This window comes from Phaethon lepturus, unplaced genomic scaffold, assembly GCF_000687285.1.
Source record: "Phaethon lepturus isolate BGI_N335 unplaced genomic scaffold, ASM68728v1 scaffold15667, whole genome shotgun sequence".
NCBI lineage: Eukaryota > Metazoa > Chordata > Aves > Phaethontiformes > Phaethontidae > Phaethon > Phaethon lepturus.
In genome coordinates, this window is record NW_010549906.1 from 33897 (window position 1) to 53025 (window position 19129).

The following is a 19129-nucleotide window of genomic DNA, read 5'->3' on the forward strand; positions in this document are numbered from 1 at the left end:
ACCAGGACTATTTACCTAGGCTGAGCTACCAGTTTTCTGCAGTTTCTCAAGGTGTTAAAAAGCAAAGTTTCCCAAGAAGAAAGGTGTGAGAGAGAAGAGGCATCTGTATTGAGAAAATATTTGCCCTGGAAATAAGAACTGGAGGGGTGAAAAAACACGAACTGTCAGAAGAATAAGCTGAATATTTGAAAGATTGCACTGCTGATGCTACTCTGTGCTTGTGGTCGTCCTGGCTGGCGCAGAGACAGTGAGATACATTCAAGGAGTCAGAAAGAGATGCACGTATTAAGGCAGTCTTAACAATATTAGCCACAATTCCAGGCTAGCTCATTCCTAACCGTCTGGGCAATCGCAGCATCCGGAAGGATGTTAGTGTTTATGCTATTAGAAATCAACTACAAAATTTGCTTGAAGTCTGTTTGAGCTTCAGACCCCCCAAAGACAGTAGCTTTTTATCTTAACCATTCATAGTGATATTCAGGCATTGCCATCCTAGGGGTGGGCAAGAAGACCAGAATAAGCCCTTTACAAACCTTAAGTATTACTAGCTAGCTATTACTATTACTAGACGTTGCAGTCCTGCCTATGAATTCCCCATCTGTCAGCAAAGAGCTGCTCTCTTCTTATTCCGCAGAGGGCAGGGGTGGTGGAATACATGTATTTTTTTGAATTGGCTGGCCACAGTCCTAGAGTTGTCTCTGGGCACGAAATGCTTTGCAGATTTAGTGGGACTCTGTTAGAATTCAAGGATTTCATAGAGAGGATCCAGTTTCAGAGCCGAGCAAAATAATGAGGCGTGCAAAATCGTTGCCTAATAACTGGAGTATCCCGATGGAGTGTTTTGAGCGAGCAACGAGATAGCTGTCGGAACTGGAGACTGCTTTTGAAACCGTGGCCCTTTATCATAAGCTAAAGGGTACGTCTCTTCAGTTGTATTGCAACTGAATCGAAAGCCCTTGATTTATTCGGGATCGGGTTGCCTGCCACAGAAGCACCTGGAAGCCGTTCAACCATATCTCCCGATAAGCCATTAAGGGATTTTTGTAATTAAGCGTTGGGCAGAAAATAGAGCTTTGGACAACTTGTGAGCGGGTTCTCCAGAAGGTCTCTCGCCACCAGCACAGCTCGGTCAAGTCTGTTTCCAGCTGCCTCCCCGAAGGGCCAAGTCCAATGGTTGGGCAGCTCCTCCTTTTGCGGGGAGAACTTATTTTCTTCGCTGATTGTCCCCAGGAGAAGGGGAGACAGTGCTGTTGCTCCTGGCAAGCAAGCTGACAAGCCTCTTGGCTTGGTTTCTGCCCTGCATGGGCAGGCAGGCAGAACCGCGCGTTTTTGCCTAACTGCTCTGCTGAAAAGCCCGTTTGTGGCTCCACTGGAGCACTCACGAGCAATTAGTAAGCTTTGCTTATGTGACTTATTTTGGTCTTTTGTGTCATTTACTGACGACCATGGGGCTATGCCAGACCTGTTGCTCATTAAAGAGAAAATAGACCCTCTCCTAAAGGAGACATTTTGCTGTTTAAGCTCAAAGATCTTCCGTGGACCCCTGGAAATGGCTATGTTAACCCCGCTGAGAGGTGGTTAGACGTTAGTTGTGCAGGGTCAGTATCACAGCTTTTACCGAAGCGATGCTACGATTAGCGAAAGGAAGGAGGGAGAGAAAGGAGGGAGCCGGGCTCCGGGCAGCCGCCGGTCCCCGTGGGGTGCGATTCCTGCAGGCACCTGAGCTCCCTGGTGCGATGGGCATCACCCACTGCGTTGGTTTTTTCCTCGCTAACAGAATGAAACTCTGTGCTGAGCTCCTCTTTTACACAAACGTGGGAAGGAGGGGAGAGGCATAAGCTGACTGGGGTGTCCTTGGATTGTAAATACTCGCCGAAGCTTAACGAGTCTTGTGTGCCTGTGAATCAGGGGCTTGCGTGGTTTAGGTGGAACTAGAATGAATCTTGCGAAGAGAAGGTCAAGGTCGGATATTAATGCCCGTTTGCTAAACACTCCTCCTCTCCCTCCCTCCTCTCCCAACCTTCCGTTTTGTGCAATATTAGCATCGCTTTTCGTCCTCTGAAGCGCCTTTTAAACCATCTGTCTGGATTAAACAGGTTGCCTGAGCCCGCACCAGTAGCAGTTCACAAGACGGGAACCTCCCCTCCCGCTGTGCACGAAGACATAGGCTGAAATCGGAGCGTAAAAGACACGTGTGATTCCCCCCCGCGCACCCCCCCACCCCTCCCTGTCACTCGCACCTCCCCATTAAGGTTCCTCTTCACTTATGGAGGTAAGCATCCAGCCATAGGTCTCCAGATTTCTTCAGGGACCTGTGGAAGGAAGATGGAGAGGAGTTTGTTTGGCCTGTGAATCTTCTCTCCGTCGTTTTGTTCCTACAAAAATGCCTGTTACTGAATTTGAATCCTCAGGACACCGAATATCTTTCCCCGGTATAACAGATACAGCAAGAAGAGCCACGCGTTTTGCTCTTTAAACCCCCAAAATGACCAGTTTGAGACTCAGTGAGCAAGACCTGCACCTGATGCCCACCGTGTTATCTGTAGTCCCTCTGGCCCCGAATAAACAGCAGAGAATTGCCTGGGCTCACCACGTTGCACCTCTGAAGGAGTTTCCCCACTTCCCCCCAGGAATTCTCCTGCAGAATTTCCCATCGGCATCAGCTCCGCAAATATTACATGACCGATCGGAGCTGGCCCAGAAGTCCTCTGACAAAGGGAATGCGGTCTGGAGGCTGGAAACATGGCTCTATATGGTTTACAGGAGACGATCCTTCTGTTGGGAGGGCGAGTAATTGCCGAAGCGGTTTCGGAGAACTTGCGTAGGGACGCGGGCACTGTGTGGTGGGATGCTGGGCATCGCCCCGCTGGGTCGCAGCGGGGCGGGCGTTTTTCTGTGTTAACTGGATGAGAGGCTCAAAGGAGGTTTTGGAACCAGTTTTCAGCCCTTCTGCGTGTTGGGGGCCGATCTGCTTTAATTTGCCTCTGCTTAGAACGGTTCGGGAGTGGAGATCCCTGGGCTGCAGAATACTTTCTCATGTTCCCGGCCATGAATTATTCCCCTTGGAGTAACTGAGACAGAAACATTAACACAGAGTCTGCCTGACAAGGACTATTAGACTAGTCTGCGACTATGTCTACAGGCGATACGCCTTTGCTGCTGGCAGGGCTCAACTGGGAGACAGCACGGGCTGTAACCTGCCTCATCCCCCTTTGATTCATCTCACTTTGCAGCCTAAAGGTGTGCTGCCAGCTCCCCAGTCATCAGCTGTCGGAATAGCATTTAAAAAGGTACTATAAAGGTCCCTATTAGGTCAGGCTAGTCGCCATCTAAATGCTGAGTATTTTGGTACGTTGATAGCAGTGCTCTGGTTGCCGAAGCTGCTCCTGGGGGACGGTTATTTCTTCCCCTGTGACCTAGCGAAGCAGCTTCCCATCTGTTGTCACCTGGCGTTGGTCCACTGAAGCAGTGGAGCTGCGTCATTTCTGCTGTGGATCAACATTTCTGCAGGTGTTCCTTGGACTGCGACATGAAGACTATTAACCAAGGGACACCAGATTACAAAACAACGACGTGGTATTTCTGACGGGTCTACAGTGTCCCGAATTCTCTGTTGTAGAAAAGATAGGATGTTCGTGGAACAACGAATTGCAGGCTGCAGGTGGTATTAAAAGAGCCTTACCCGACAATGTCTACGAATGCTTTTCCAAGGGGCTTCTCTTCGTATTGGACTCCATACTTGGCACATAATGACTTCACCAAAGGTTTCACCTTCCAGAAATTGTGCCGTGGCATCGTCGGGAACAGGCTTGCATGAAGAAAGAGAAAACAAACCTGAGAAAACTCAAGAGACTAACCCCAAGGGATGGGCATCTCTCCCTGCCTCCTCCTAGGCGCTAATTACTGATGCCTTCTCCTTGAGCTGCACGAGCGGACGAAAGAGGGAGATCCGGGCTTTACACTCCTCTGTTTCCAGGAGGCTTGTGAAAACTGAATGCATTGATTTCCCTCCTCTGGAAGTTCACGGAACAGAGAAGCAGGTAAAGAAGAACGTGGGATTACCTTGCCCTGTGCCGTTCAATGGAGATTTCCTAACCTGACTTCCAAACCGGTCAGCTTTGTCCTAAATGCCGCCTCTTCTACATTTTGTGTTGTCACTGGCAACAAACTGTCCATATGGCCCTGGTTTTAATATCTTTCCTGCAACCCGGTACCTGGCAGCGTACCGCAGTCCCACACAGCTGTCACGCGCTATAAAAGACTGAAGTGCTTTTAGTCAGGGAGAGGAGATTCCTGAAATGGATACTCAAGTAGTTAGCTTAGACTATGAGTCCATAGCCATTGTAACTGGTAGATACGTATCTCTGACTCCTACCTAAACCCCCAAAGCAAAATTGTAAGAGTTAAAGCTGAAGTATTCGGTAGCAAGAGAGACAGATGCAAGAGAGACAGAGGCCATGACTGTAGTAGAAGCAGACTATGACCCCAGTAGCCCGGGACTCTCTTTCTTTGGCATATGGTAGTGCTCCAGAGATCCTGCCCCATCCCGCACATACACCTTTAGCAGACTTTCCCTCCCCTCAAGTCCGGTGCTGTCACAACCTGGTAACGGCCAAATGATTCTGGGTCTATACTCACTGGTGCTCGATTTGAAAATTCAGGTGCCCGGTGAACCAGTCATTGAAAAAGGACTGCTCGATATTGCAAGTGGCTGCCACCTGTGACGGCAAGAGAGTTGTGAAGATTAGTGAAGTCTTACCCTGAAAACAGAACGAAGCTCCTCTTGCCTGTGGCAGGGGCTGGTGTGTGCCCTACTGCACTGCTGAGCTGTCGGAGCGCAGAAGACTGCCGTTCCGAGATAGCTGGTTGCAGCAAGGGGAGCTTGAGTCCTCCTTCAGGGCTTCGTGTCTCCACGGGTTTGACCGGTGGTAAAGGGGACGATGTAAGGAGGCAGTTTGTGGATTTTGGTGGCGAGTCACATAGCAGTCCAAGTATAGACTCCTAAATCTCAGCCTTTCCCCTTGAAGACCAGGTGGTCAACCACAGCACCAAGGTGGAAAACGGGGGAGGAAGCATGCATGGGCACCGAACGCCGGCTTTCCCCATCCCATCTAGTTATTGCCCAGTTTGCCTTAAGTGCAAGATCTGAATATTCTGGAAATATTGCTTGGCTACTCTTGCTGTTGATGATTGTAAAGTGAGGTAGTCTTTCTTAAAAGCCTCTTACATGCTGAACTGGCTAAGCTGTGATTTCTACGTAGTAACCATAGGAGACACACTCCCCTCACCCCCAGATGCATCATAAGACCACATCAGTGTCAGAGAGGCTTACTTCTCTCTGTCGTTCACGTGTTTTCTCGTCTCTCCCTCCCACCCAATATCTCTCTCTCACAATCCCCCTCCCCAAATCTCTTGCTCTCACGACCTCTCTTTCTCTCTGTCTACAAATTCCAGTTGCATAAAGTCTTAAGCAAGAGCTTAAGGTGAACATCTGAACACGCCCGTGCGTTCAGTGAAGCTGTCCACATGCTTAATTTAAAACAAATGCTTAGGTGTTCTCCTGAATAACACTTTTAGCACGAAGGAGAGAAAAGTCTGACTGCCAGACTTTGAAAGCGCACCTTCAAGACCCCATTAACAACTACAAATGCTAATTATACTAATTAATATATAAGAGGATTTCTTCTTTCAGCTCAGTTATACCAAATTCATATGGCCAGCGTCAAAGTTGCTCTCATTATCCTCTAGGTCTGAATAGGACTTGGAATACTGTAACTAAGAGGTATCCTTTCAGCAGGGTGGATTTGTCTGACCAGGCGTTAAAAAGATGTAGAAAGCAGCTGGTTTTCATTTCAGTCCTCATCATTGCTGAAATACAAACCTTAGAAATATATATTGAGCTCTCTCTTCAGCTTTGATTTGCATTGGGGCTCTTCTATTTGCTGATAAGTATATGCCAAAAGAAAAGCCAGGTCATGCTTCTTGAAACTGATATTGCCTCAAATCTGAACGAACCTTTTGATTGTCAAATTCATTACAGAAGTTTGGACTTCTGTGTCCTGAGCCAGCATTACTGGGGAGTGGCTCTGGGGAGAACATCTTTATGGGAGGCGTCACGGACAGAGACCATATACTAGTACCCGGGGAGAGTGGTAACCCATCCACCCTGTGAGTAAATTCCTAATCCATTTTGGGGTAAGTCAGGGGTATTCCCTCCCCTCCAGGTACCTGAGAGCTAAGCCAGTCTCTGTGCTTCTCACAATCAATTTCCATTGGAATGTGATTCATCTGGGTGACCCACACGAACCAGTGACTCTCCAGAAACCTTCAAAAAACAAAGAGGCAAAAAGCATGACAGCTGATGTTGGAGACCGGGATATGAGGTAAAGAGAGTGGGGGTCACAAGGAGCAGCAGGAGACACAACGTGCGAGGACAGTATTTCTCCGAGGTGTGGAAGTAAACACCTCTCTTTCCAAGGAAACCAGAGAGAATCACTTCTGTGATGAATTTCCCTTCCCCTCTTTATACCTCCGGGACTAAGGCCATTATGATTAAATACAAGGAGGACATCCTACCAGGCTATCCCTCTCCCTCTTCCTCAGAAGTGGATTGATCTCTCGTGCTACTTTTGGTAAATAAAGATGATCCAACTCCCGGAAAAAAACAAGCCCCTATTCAGAAATCCTCAGAACTGTTTTCACCTTTCCCATCGCCTGTTGGCTACACACTAACTTCAGGCTCCACCTGCCCGTTGGTGTTAGCTTTCTGGGTGCCAGGCTTCGGGCGCTGGGGCTCCGGGCTGCCCTTGGCTCTCTCGGTACCTTTACCGTAAGTCTCAACCCTGCCCTGGGCTGGGTATCGCTTTAGAGCAGCTTGTTTATTGCTTACGGTATATAACTGCATTTTTAGCATGTGTACCGTAGTCTACAAAAATGCGCTTTCTTCTCTTCACCCAGAGTAGTTTCTCTATGCGGAGACTTAGATGTATGTTGACAGGGTAGCTGTGCAGAAGCATCCTTGTTCTAGTCTTTAGGCTTTTTTTCTGAAAGAGCAGATGATCTGAATTTGCAATTTTTTTTTTCTTCTTGCAGGTTTAGCTCCATCAAAAGAAGTTTTGGAAATAATAGGTTGGTTATAATAAGTTTTTCAGCTTGATTTCAGACCGAAAAGGCTTACACAAACGTATGTCTTTTGAATCTCCTCTTTTCCTTAGGTCCAAAGTGTTTTGAAACTTTGAAAACTGGAGGCATCAACAGTGACATTCATTTTAGTGAAGACAAAAGGTCTAATTTTGTGAAGGTTTTTGTACATCTGTTGCCTTTTCTTTGTACTCAAAAAATGATTTTTTTTTTTTTAGAAGAAATTTTTCACTGTGATGAAATTTCCTAAAACTAACGCTGACTGCGGGACTACATGCCATCCTTTGGTACTAGCCAGAGTAGGGCCATTGTAGTCTTCCACACTGGGAGAAGTGGTGAGCATTTCACTTACTGGGCGGCACGCACAGTGCTCAGGAGGGCTCATGGATTAGCTTCCCAGTAAGCTGGGAAGAGGGTGGCTTGAGGCACTCTGGAAGGGTCCAGCCTTGACCAAAGTGGAAAAAAATGCGTAAATGTGTTGGGATCGGGCAGCGTGTGAGAACACGGAATGAGGAAAGAAAGGAGAATCCTGGCTGAACCACCACAAGGGCAAGGGAAGATGCTGAGGACCAGAACCAGCTCTGCTGCGGGGAGGCAGAACTGGGAGACAGCAAGAGGAAAGCGAAGCGGTGAGAACACCCAAAATGACACACAGTGAGGTCAATGACTGCAGAGAACCTAAACAGGGAAGGCCTGTGGGGCACAGCAGAGCTGAGACTTGGTTTGCCTGGCACCGGAGGGAGGGGGGAGCAGCAGGGAGGCCCTTTTATCTCCTACCTGACGAAAGTGAGGAGAGACAAGGATCCCAGAACGCCATAGAATGGGATGTATGTGATGAAGTAGCGCATGTAGTAGCTGATGGCCCAGGCTAGGTCCTAGGGGAAGAGAGAAGACATTAGGCATCGCTTTGCCTATCTCATATAACGTGTTGTTGCTGGTGATGTTAGGGAGGCTGGGTAATTAATACAGCAAAGTGTGATCCCTGCCCACTGGCCTCCCTCCCTGCTCAAGTGTGATTTCTTATGAGCCAGCTGGACCCCATAAAGGTCAAGGGAACGTTTCACTCACCGCCCAGAACCTGCGCCTGATCATGGTCGAGATGATTTGGATTTGGAAATACACAGGGATGAGCAGAGGTGGGAAGACTGCAAAGCAAAGGGAAATGTTTTGGCCATCAGAGGGGTGGGAAGGAGTGTGACGTGAGTGAGCCAGTGGTTTAGGACTGGTTCTAGGGAAAGTCTGCCTAGCACTGGTGAGAGAGGCGAGGTGCTGGTGATGGGGGGCGGTTGCCTTTCTGTGAAGAAAGGAGGCTCTGCTTCACACCCGTTCATCTTGACTTATCAAAGAGCATTGACTGGCAACACGCAGTTTTCCGTGGAACTCCTCACACCGAGGTTATTTCCCAGTTTCTGCTGTTTGCCTTGCTCTACATGGCCATGCCGGCAATGTTCAACATGCTTGGATATCACCGAGGAATATACTGAGCTGATTTTGGAACCTGCACAGGGGATGATGGTCCTGAGGAAGGGTAGGATGAGTTGAGACTTAAAGAGTTACTCTGCTAACACAGTACGGGCTGGAAAGGTCAACTGGCATGCAGGGAAAAAGGATGAGTGCAGGGCAGGTACTCACTGAGGAAGAAGTACTCGTGCTGATGGTTGTAAGGCAGGTACTTCAGCTTCTTCTTGCCATACTGCAGGACACAAAGGAGAAAGCTCAGGCTTGGATTATGACACTCACATGTAAGAGAAGATTCTCTGCAATACTTCTTTATTTATTGACTGGAGAGTTTCAACTAAATTCCCAGCACCAGGTAAAAAGTGTTTTGGTATGGTTAAGTATCTTGACATTGTAATTGTGCTAGGTGTAAATTCCCTTTTAAAGTCTTCTGGCTTGATGTTCAGATAATTTCTATTTACTTGAGAGCCTGATGGCATTTTAATGCATTTCTCCACCTTCTGCCATGCCTGTGGCTGTGCTAAGAGCTGCCATCTTCTCCATCATTACCAGTACAAATGCGATAGGCATAAAGTCTGACCTTTGGTAAGTCACTACATGGGATGCCAGTGCAAGACGATGATCTTTCCATGCAACGTGTCCCAATCATTGATCCTTTTTGACTTCTGCAGCCACTAGCTGCCATGAACTCCTGCCATTAGCCAGGTCTTGTAAAAGCTTACTTTACCAACAGTGGGAAAACTAGCACGGTCCTTAGCTGTTACTACGGCAAGTCACACAGACGTGCTTAAATCTATAATGTCGCGTCACTAGTTTGACATGTAAGTGATAGCAAATAGAGTGCTGTCACTGAGAGCTGTTCTGCACCGATTCCTCTGTTACTATGGTCCACCTACAGACAGCAGACGCAGAGAAGCTTCTCCAAACACAGGTTGGGACCCTGGGTGGTTGCATTTTTGCAGGTGCCCATTTCTTTTCAATGAAAAGAGCACCTGGTCTCGTAACCTTGTCTCCTTAGTGAAATATCTAGAGCTATACAGAAGTGTCTTTTCTGAGCTCCAGGCATGTTCACAAAAGGAGCCGATGCATGGAGAATCTCAATTGCTGTGAACTTGCATTTTTGCTTCCAGCATAGCAACTTTCCAATGAAGGTAAGTCTTGTAGCATCAATAAATCAGCCACATCATTCACTCTGGTCAGAGCTCTGAAACGCTGAGCACCAATACTGAAAGAGTATTGGGATAGACTGATGCTGGCCTAAAATTTCAGCTATTTGTAGGAGGGACATCAGTTTTCCTTGCTCTCAGAAATGTTTACATTCTTAGTTTTTCCTTTAAGTGGTAGAACCATGGTCTGCTTTTAAACCCAGTTATCAGAAACAAGATTTTTCCAATGGGTTGTGCCCACACATTTAAGAGGGGGATACTGATTTACGTCTTCTAGGTAATGGCTTTTTTATACCCCAGGAGAAGGCTTTCATTTTAGTCATATATAAGACCCCTTCTGCCTCCTGAAAATTCTATGTGTGCAAGACTTTCTCTATACGTGTCCGTATACCAGCGTGTATGTCCCCTACCTGTGTCTGGAGTTACTTTCTCAATAATATAAAAGCTGCCTGAAAAAATTCACTTTTTACTGTTGTATTCCCCTGTGTTGTACTGGCTGGTTTTTTGATTGTTTTCTTCGGCTTGTTTTTTGTTTTTAAAACTAGAAATCCTTGTGCCATTGTAAAACAGACCAAGGATAGTGCATGGTTTATGTCCTTTGTGTAGGTTTTTATACAACAGACAGTAAATATTTTGGCTCTAGAAGGACAGATTGAATTAAAATCCCTTAACATAGCCTGTTATTTCATGTGCAGCGTGGCAGGACATTGTGAATGCAAGAAAGCAAGCAAGTATTGCTTTTGCAAGCAATAGCCCTTCAACTGCATGGGAAGGGCTCCAGTGGAGAGGACCTTGTACAGGTTGTCTGGAGCACAGCTGGACTAATATTGGAAGATATTTTCTGTGGAAAATGGAAAATATGCTTCCTTTTCTGTGGAAAATGGAAGATCAGTTTTGAAATGTTCTTGATGAAGTAGGGAGGAACACCATATTTTCCCCTCATGTTGATATTTCAAGCCAGCAGGATGAAGTTTTCTTTAATGACTTTCTACTTTCTTTCCAGTCCTATCTTGATTGCTTTCCCCAAGGCACCCCAAAACACTTTTTCCTGTAGTCAATATGGAAATGGATAGGGAATTAAAATGGATGGGGAATTATACAGTCCACCTTGCTCTTCAGCCCGAAGCTTGGGAGGGTGTGAGAGCCAAACTCCTCTTAGAGAACATAGGCAGATGAAATCCCTGGATGACACATTTCCCTTTTCAGCATTCTTGGAAGTCTTGACTGTGTAAGTCATATCTACCAATACTAGCTAGCGCCTGGTATTACACAAACGTTCTCTGAAGCCCTTTGGGACAACGGTTTTCCATGTTTTACCCACTTTGCCTTACCTCGACAGGCTGTGTATCTCCAAGGACAAAAATATGCAGCATGTTCACATCTGGGTCCTTCTTGAATATGTTGGGTTTGGCATGGTGTTGGAAGTGACGATGGTTCCACCAGTTTGCAGAGGCACCCTGGGCAGGTACAAGAACAAGGAGTTAATCCACGGAAAAGTCCAGTTCCTCTGATGGTAGGATTACCCATTTATTTATATGAACTACAACAGTGCAACTCCGATTATGGCTAAACTGTCATTTGGTTTTGAAATAGCAATAAGGTGTCAGTTGCTATGAGACTGCTGGCTTCAGAGGGCTGGTTTGCCCTCGCTAAGGAGCATCCATATCGAAAGAACAGGGAATAAATGTGCTTTGAGTGAGTCGCACGCCACCAGGTCTTCCCACATGTGAAACTGTTATTAGTAGCTGAATCACAGAATCATTTAGGTTGGAAAAGACCCTTAAGATCATCGAGTCCAACCATTAACCTAACGTTACCAAGTCCACTACTAAACCCTCTCGCTGCCTTACTGATCATTATACCGGTTTGCCTCTACTGCCTGTGCCCGTGAAGAGCCAGGCAAGACGAGGCGGGTTTGGGAGAATGAGTGATGCTATGTCCCACCCTCTACAAGTCCCTGCTGCAGGTGGGTGCTGAAATGCCTGGACTGCCCCGGACCCTGCCCAGGACAGAAGTTCTGAAGGCATCTTGAACGGATGGGATGTAGCAGAACGGGACATTTGAAAAACATTATGCCTTAGTGGAGTGCAAGGTGAAAACATAACAGGGTTCTGTGGAATTTAATAAACCTTGTCCTCAGCTGCCATAAATTGGTGCAGTTCCACTGAAGCTTGTGGGACTACTGCGTTCTCTACCAGCTATGGTTACACTCTCTCTATCTCCTCTGCACAACAGCTCCATGTGCAACGGTCACTAACTTCTTCTCTGTGCATCTGCTCACAGCGGAAAGGCGTAGAGCTGCAGTTTCCTACTTTGACACAGTGCCCTGGGTCCATAATGTCCTTTACCTTCAGGTGTCCGATGACAAACTTGTGGACGATGTGGTTCCAGGAAGACTTCTTAAAGACAGAGAGGTGTCCAAAATCATGTTGCAGCCACCCTGCCTGGGCCTGGGGTGAAGGGAAACCAAGTAGTTAGGAAGCTGTTTGAAAAACAGAGTTAAATGGAGATAGCAGGCAAATTGTGAGTGTGAGGAAGAGAGGGAATTAACTGAGGTGAGAAGGTGAAGATCTCTGTTTTTGTTCTGGAGGGGAACATAGAATCATAGAATCACTCAGGTTGGAAAAGCCCCTTAAGAGCATCGAGTCCAACCGTAAACCTAACACTACCACGTCCACCAACATGTGGAAGGAAAGGCCAAAAAGGTGAGAAAAATGTGTGAGCCACAATCAGCAGCGGGTAGGGGCGGCCAGAAGGCACAACAGTGGCAGGTATGTCGTGAATATTTTTCACTGGTGTGAATGTTTTACACTGGTAATTAATCGAATATGAAAAGTTCAGCACACACCGGCCTTCTCCTGAGTGATTAGCTTAGCCAATATGCTCTGCGCCTGCTACTGCTCACCTGGGAGGTTGTAAGGATGCAGGTGAGGATGAGAGTTGTGATCCAACCAGTACCGAAGTATGAAACCATTAACCACGCCAAAACTTCCATTGCGATAATATGGCCCAAGTAAAGAGCGAAGAACACAGGATTTGCTCTGAACAAGTTCATGTCCTCTGCTGTCTTCCTTAGGGTCTGGAAATCCTCCACCAGCTGGGGCTGCAAAATAGGCACGCGAGACAGTATGCAGCTTATAAGTAAGTCTGAATGAGCCTAAGGAAGGAAAGCTAAGGCCCATACCAAGGACCCTGCCTGCTTCCGACATTGGTTGGCTACTCCAGAAGTCAGGAAGGACCTGCCTCGCCTCCACATTCACCGTGTGCCCGAGCTTTCCATAGCACTTTCCTATGAATAAACATCCTGGCTGGCCTGAGTCCACGTCCTGACCTTTTGCCCCTGGAGCTAGGAGTAATCCAAGCCTGCTGCTGTGAATCAGCAGCACTACCTGGCTCTGCTGAGAGTCACATCAGCTGATGGCTCCCGTCTGAACGAGCTTTACAAGTATGAAAGAGGCAGCTGGCGAAAGCAAGCATCCAGTCCTATCGCTTACGCGCAACTCCAGAGCTCTGATGATGAGCACCCAGCATCAGCAGACCCGTCATCTCTTTAACATGTGGGTCAGCTACTGTGCAATCATTCATGAAGAGCGTTGCCGGGTTGATGCGGGTTAGTATCGTCTCCTCTATTGTGAGGGATACAGATACATCATAATCATGGCCAGCCACAAACAACAGGACAGGATTGAGTTTCGTGGCAAGAGCCAGCCACGCCACGTGCTGTGCCTGAATAATGAATGAACGGACTGGCTGGGAGGGACGCGGAGCTGCTCCACTTTTTTGGGTGGAAAGGGTACTCGCCGGGTCGCTGCTCCTCAAGCGCAGCCACCGAAACGAGGCGTCTGATTCACCGCACCCATAGGTGCCTACTGCTCGTGCCACGCACGGCACAAACGTGGCTGCTCTCCAGAGCTTTGCTGGTACTGGGCTCAGCAGGATAAGCCAGTCTGAGTCTCAGCGAGGTATTTCCCTGGCAGTTAATCGGTCAAAGGGAGCTGCAGAGCAAACAGCGAAAAAGATTCAAGTCTTGTTGAGGTGGTGAGCAACTTGTTTGGAGTCCTTTTCAGGTTTCTTTGCCTACTCTTCTCCTTCCCCTGTAACAGGCAAGCGATGACATGTGTTTTAGAGCTTGGTCATCAGAGAATGACTAGCGGAGGGACACCGGTCACAAAAGCTGCTGCACATTTCCCAGTCCAGGTGTCTCAGTTCCCGTTTCCCTTCAGTACGGGATCGGTCCACCCTGGGCACCTGGAACGGGCTGCTAGGAATGGGACATGATTAGGATAGACAGAGCTGCTGGTGGCTCTGTGGGAAGGGAAAGGCTTGTACAGCCGGTCTGAATGTGTCACCTCCCTCCCACACGCATTTTCTTCTATACTGGGATGCGCACATCGCTAGACAGAGGTGTTCGGTCACTGAGCGTTCTTCTCCCTCTCTGGAGCTGCCTGTAGTGAAGAGACCTTCATAATCTGCCTGCCTCTGACCGGGAGGACATCCTGAGAGGAAAAAATAGTGGAACATACCCATCATAAACCCCGGCTCAGAAATAAATACTCACGTTTTTATCTCGGTCCTGGCTGGGTTCCCCTGGAGCAAGCTCTCCAATAAGCAATGGCTTGAGAAACTTTTGCACCAAGGTGGGATTGATATGGAAGGCCTGGAATGCATCCTGGAGCGAAAACAGGAGTAACTGTGTGAGATTCAGGAGTAAGCTGTTGCTTCCTACTCATGGTGTCATTGCTGTCCACCTTCAGCACCGTCCTTCTCTGCAGTCGTCCCCCCACACTGCTGGGTGCCAGAGGGGTGCCAGGCTGACCTCCAGCCCTGTGATCCCTGTGCAGTGCGGCACTTCCACCAGAGGCTGATGAATTTGCTAATCTAGCGGGAGGCGAACGGTGAGATCTGGGGTGCTATCTAGGCATATGGCGAAAGGCACCTCAAGAAAATTTCTCTAAGAAACTAAATGCCTAAATGCTGTTAACTCCCCTGGAAGGTAGGCAGAGAGGAATTTGCACAAATCGCTACTAGGACATAAATACTCTTCGAAAGTCTGCTACCTGGAGGCAATTCAAGAGAGGGGGTGACTGTGGTGACAGAACCTGGACATGACTGCAGATACAAAAAAATATTCCTGGGTGTTTTGGCCAGACCTGTAGATCCCAGCACTAACTCAGCTGAGCAAAAAGTGGTGACTCTTCACTCTGGAGGTTGTGTTTCTCTTTTTGTTCTGTAAGAGGAGTAACTGAATGCTGCCTTAACTCTTCTTTGTTCTAGAATTATATTCTAGATAAATAGGCAACTCTATCTCCATGCAAGTCCAAGTAAAATGTCTAAACCAAAAACTCGGTTGTGTACTAGAATTTCAAGCAATTCTTTTAAAGTGCTTGCTATCAAGTTTTGCAGTGGCTAGGACCCCATTCAGAAAAGCACTTCTACCAAACAGCAACTTCATTACTCTGAAATGTGATAAGGAGTTTAGGAGTCTTGAAGACCTGATAGTTATCAATACATGTGATAAGACTTCTTTTCATTTCTACTGTGCTGTGGTATACGGCTGCTTGTCCCTGTGAGAGGACAATCTTTTGTGAGACTGCTTGCATATTTTGTCTTCAGTGCATGCCTTGAACGCTGGGTACATTTTACTGAATACTCTCCAACATGTGATAATAGACATAAATAGCTTGTTAAGTTTCAGCAGCAGAATCTAACTGAGGGGTGAAACTCAATGTTCATGAAACTTGTGAAATAAATCCTATCCCATCCAATCCTGAGCCTGGAAAAGCGGGAAACCCAGCTGGAATAATATTTTTCTTACATATTTTCAAGACTACTTCTAACATGGAAGGACAATGCCTTGTTTGTAGAGTCTTTTTGATCCTGGCATTCATGAGTTTGCCTGTCTCTTCTTTTTCTGGACTCCTTCCCTTTTCCACATGTTTTTGTTAATCTGTGTCCTACAGATGCCTGATGGGAGCATGTATTTGATGCATCTGCTGCTAGTGTGAGATCTTGCTCACCCATCCTTTCACGTGGCATGGCTTGAATTTTAACCCTGAAGACAGTGGTAGGGACAGAAAGTTGACCAAGGTCAGAAACTCTTACTCTGTCCTTGCCCTGTTCTTACTGCAGAGAGCTGGAGTTAACTCTCCTAGGAGAGCTGTAAAGATGTAGTTCCGTGAGGTGCTAAGACCGGTAGAGGAAAAAACAGCCAAAAATAGAAGTCAGGAGTACCATGCTTCAGCCTTCCTCCTTTGTCCCACTGCCCAAACAATAGTAGGGACCAACTAAAATCTCACTTCTGGCTCTAAAGAGAAAGGGCAGGCTGGAAAGTCCCATGTCCAGCTGACCCTTCTGGGAGTTGACCTCCATCAAAAGTCTAGCTCTGGTGTTCAAAAATACCAGCCAACCACTTTGGTCCCAACATCCACCAAAATCAATAGACACTTTCACCTGATTCCAAGACTTTGGATTGAGTTTCATAATAATACTCTGACCATAGTTTTGCTGTGGGAAAAATATATATAAGGAGGGAGAGTGAAAGCTGATCTAAACCGCTTAACTTGAAGTTAAAGAAAGGATATATGAGAAGTTAGAGGTGCAGCACCGGCGGGGAGGGGGGGCGGAGGGGAGACGAGGTAGCCGCAGGTGCAGGAAAGAAATAAAACTCTGTGGAATGATGTAAAGATTAGAAAAGCCATAAATGCTAAGGCTGGGAAGGGAAGAAGTAAGGAGGGGGAGAAAAAAGTCAGTTCAATGGGGGAGGCAAACCGAAACGCCAGAAATGAAACTGAGGTGCACTTCTTTTGTAAAGTACCAGAATTTCCGAGTTACTCTGAGCTCAGCTCTCGTGCCAGTACGAAAGCGCCCAAAATTTCCCCTTTGGTAACCAATTCATGGACAAGGCGATCCCTTGCTACCACAGGGAGGAGTTTGGATCAATTTGTCCAGGTCCACTCGTGAGGACTGCATCACTGGTAAAACTTACGCCGGCACAAGTGAGACCAGGGCTTTTCAACGGCATTGCGTTCGCCGCTGCTGTTACTTTTTTGGTGCCAAAATGAAGGTAAAATTTTAGGGCCAGCAAGGCTGCTTCGACAGCCCTGTGCTGCAGTCAGTTTTGGAGTTTCCCATGCAAAGAAATACTTGCCCTGAATCACCAGCCTCCTTCTCTGCTTTGAGGAATTTAATTTGCTTTACCATAATTTATGCATACTTCACCCTCTCCGGTGTTATCCCCACAGGGCTGTAGAAGGGAGAGGACCGTAGATGGGCATCTGCGGTTAAAAAATACGGTCCTCTCCCTTCTACAGGCGGGGAATTATGCACGAAAGGAGTGACTTGCCCAAGGTTACAACTGGTAGCAGACCTTAAGCCTTTTTTTTACTAGTGCTCCAGTTATTGTAGCATTTTCAGCTCTTGGACCCATAGATGTGGAGTTCAGCGAGCAGCTTGTGGTAGATGGATACGCACAATCCTCTAGAAGATTGACCTGAGGTAAATGGACAAGGTACTGAGAGGTTCCTTCGGTGCATGTTTGCTGGACTGCGGGTCCTAACTCTATGTGGTGCTAAGGGGAGTCTGAGAAAGGTGAGAGCCATTGAAGAGCTACAAATGCAATTGTTATCATTGCCTTTTCCTCCTCCTGAACCCTTCCAGTTGTGCTCTCTCGCAACACAGAATGAAACTTGTTAGTTAAGCCTTGGTGGCGTCAAGGCCAAGGATTTCTAACCCTGAATGAGAGAATTTTTTGGCAGTAAACTGTTATTCACCACAAGCAAGCCTGGAAGCCAGATGCCAATTCTGGTTTAGTGCTCAGAGCGGTGACGAACAATTTCAGAGCACTCCTTAAGTCCGTGCCCCGACGGAGCCTGCTCTGAGTACAGCGGGATGCACGGTACCTGGGGAGGTGGGAGGAGGACCAGCAGCAATAGAACCACAAACCTGTGTAAGGATTTGAGACAAATGCAATAGCAGATGCTCTTTGGTTTCTAGTGGAGATATTGGAGTTAAATTCTTGGGGATAGGAATCAAACTCCTCCGGTTTAAGCAGGCTTGCGTTTAAGCAGCTGAAGGTAAAACCTGGCCCATCTTTTTGAGGGACAAAGCTATTCATTCAGAGGATTTATTGGAAGGGGACAGGAACACGAAAACACATCTCAGTGCTTCAAGGAATAGAACAGAAAATAACCACGGGCCACAGGCAAATGGAGACTGGTGGCAAGGGGAGTGTTAGTAATTCCTGCCAATTAATTCTGCCTCACACGGAGCCCCCTCCTCGCTGAGGTGTTAAGAGCCGTGGGAGACGAACAGTTAATGTCACAGCTCGGTGTCTCCTGCCGCTTACCGTGCACATATTCGGGAAAGCTCTGAGGCAGTTTAAATTTTATTAACTGTGGGCTAATGCCCTGGGGAGAGAACAGGCTCTCTCTCACCACAGGGTGGCTTCGAGGGAAACTGCAGACAACGATCGCTGAGGCAATTCGTTCCTTTTTAAAGTTTTGTTTGTTTGGTTGGTTTGTTTTAAGTTGCTGAAACGACCTAAAAAGTGCAGGAGCAGCTGTAGCGGCAGCAATTTTTTCTTTTTTTTTTCCTGTGGAAACCTGTAACTAAATTCTCTAGAGAATTTTCTTCTGGGGAAAAAAAAGCTAAAAAGCTCCTTGTTTTAAAGCCTCAAGCTCACCCTCCTTACAGAAGCAACTTTCACACACAGACCGGCCTGTCGTTAACCCTTTCTTGTGCTGGGCTGCTGTGACTCCGCATGTCGGGAGCGACACGGCTGAAGAGGGGAAGGTTTGGGACACTTCGCTCACGAATTCAGAGCTCCAGGCAGAGCTCAAACAAGAGACAAAGACAAAACAGCCGGACTTAAGCCGAGCCGAGCCACCTCTACCCAAACCGGTCTTCCAGATGCTCGCGAATTGCCAAGGCGCAAGGGAGCTGATTGCCAAGGGGGTTGCAGCCTTTTGGACCAACCTTTTCGCTCCTAAAAGCGGCGAAAAAAGGTGAGCTGGGTGTAGCGCAGGTGTTGGAGAGATGGAGGGGGAGAGGAGGGCAGGCAGCCGGCTGCCCGAAAGCCGGCAACGGCCTGTCGGAGGTGGGAGCTGGGAGGCGGCCGCGGGTGGGTCTGTGCGTGGGTCCTTACCGTGGCATCTTCCCCGGCGCAGTGGCTGATCACTCGTTGACCCCCCGGGTGTCTGTTTGCCCACGTGGTGACATTATAAACCTTTCGCTCTATCACCAGCCACTTGTCCGTCCTCAGGTCTCAGGTTGTGCTTCTGGATCTCCTCCCAGGTGTAGAAGCGGGTCCGCGCCCCGGGCTCCCCCGACTCCCCTCCCTTCTCCCCCCCTTTCCCCATGGGGCCGCT

The 19129-nt window shown here is 47.6% G+C and overlaps 1 protein-coding gene across 1 annotated transcript; it reads right to left on the minus strand.

Moving 5' to 3' along the window:
• Nucleotides 1–2010: 2010 nt before the first annotated feature.
• LOC104623342 (fatty acid desaturase 2-like) lies at nt 2011–19123 on the minus strand. The gene is given in 13 exon segments (XM_010290399.1): nt 2011–2312; nt 3683–3808; nt 4639–4718; nt 6229–6325; nt 7918–8015; nt 8209–8285; nt 8773–8833; nt 11096–11221; nt 12113–12214; nt 12670–12867; nt 14323–14433; nt 18907–19023; nt 19025–19123. Coding segments are annotated over 13 exon segments (1341 nt in total). The 5' UTR covers nt 19121–19123; the 3' UTR covers nt 2011–2260.
• Nucleotides 19124–19129: the final 6 nt, after the last annotated feature.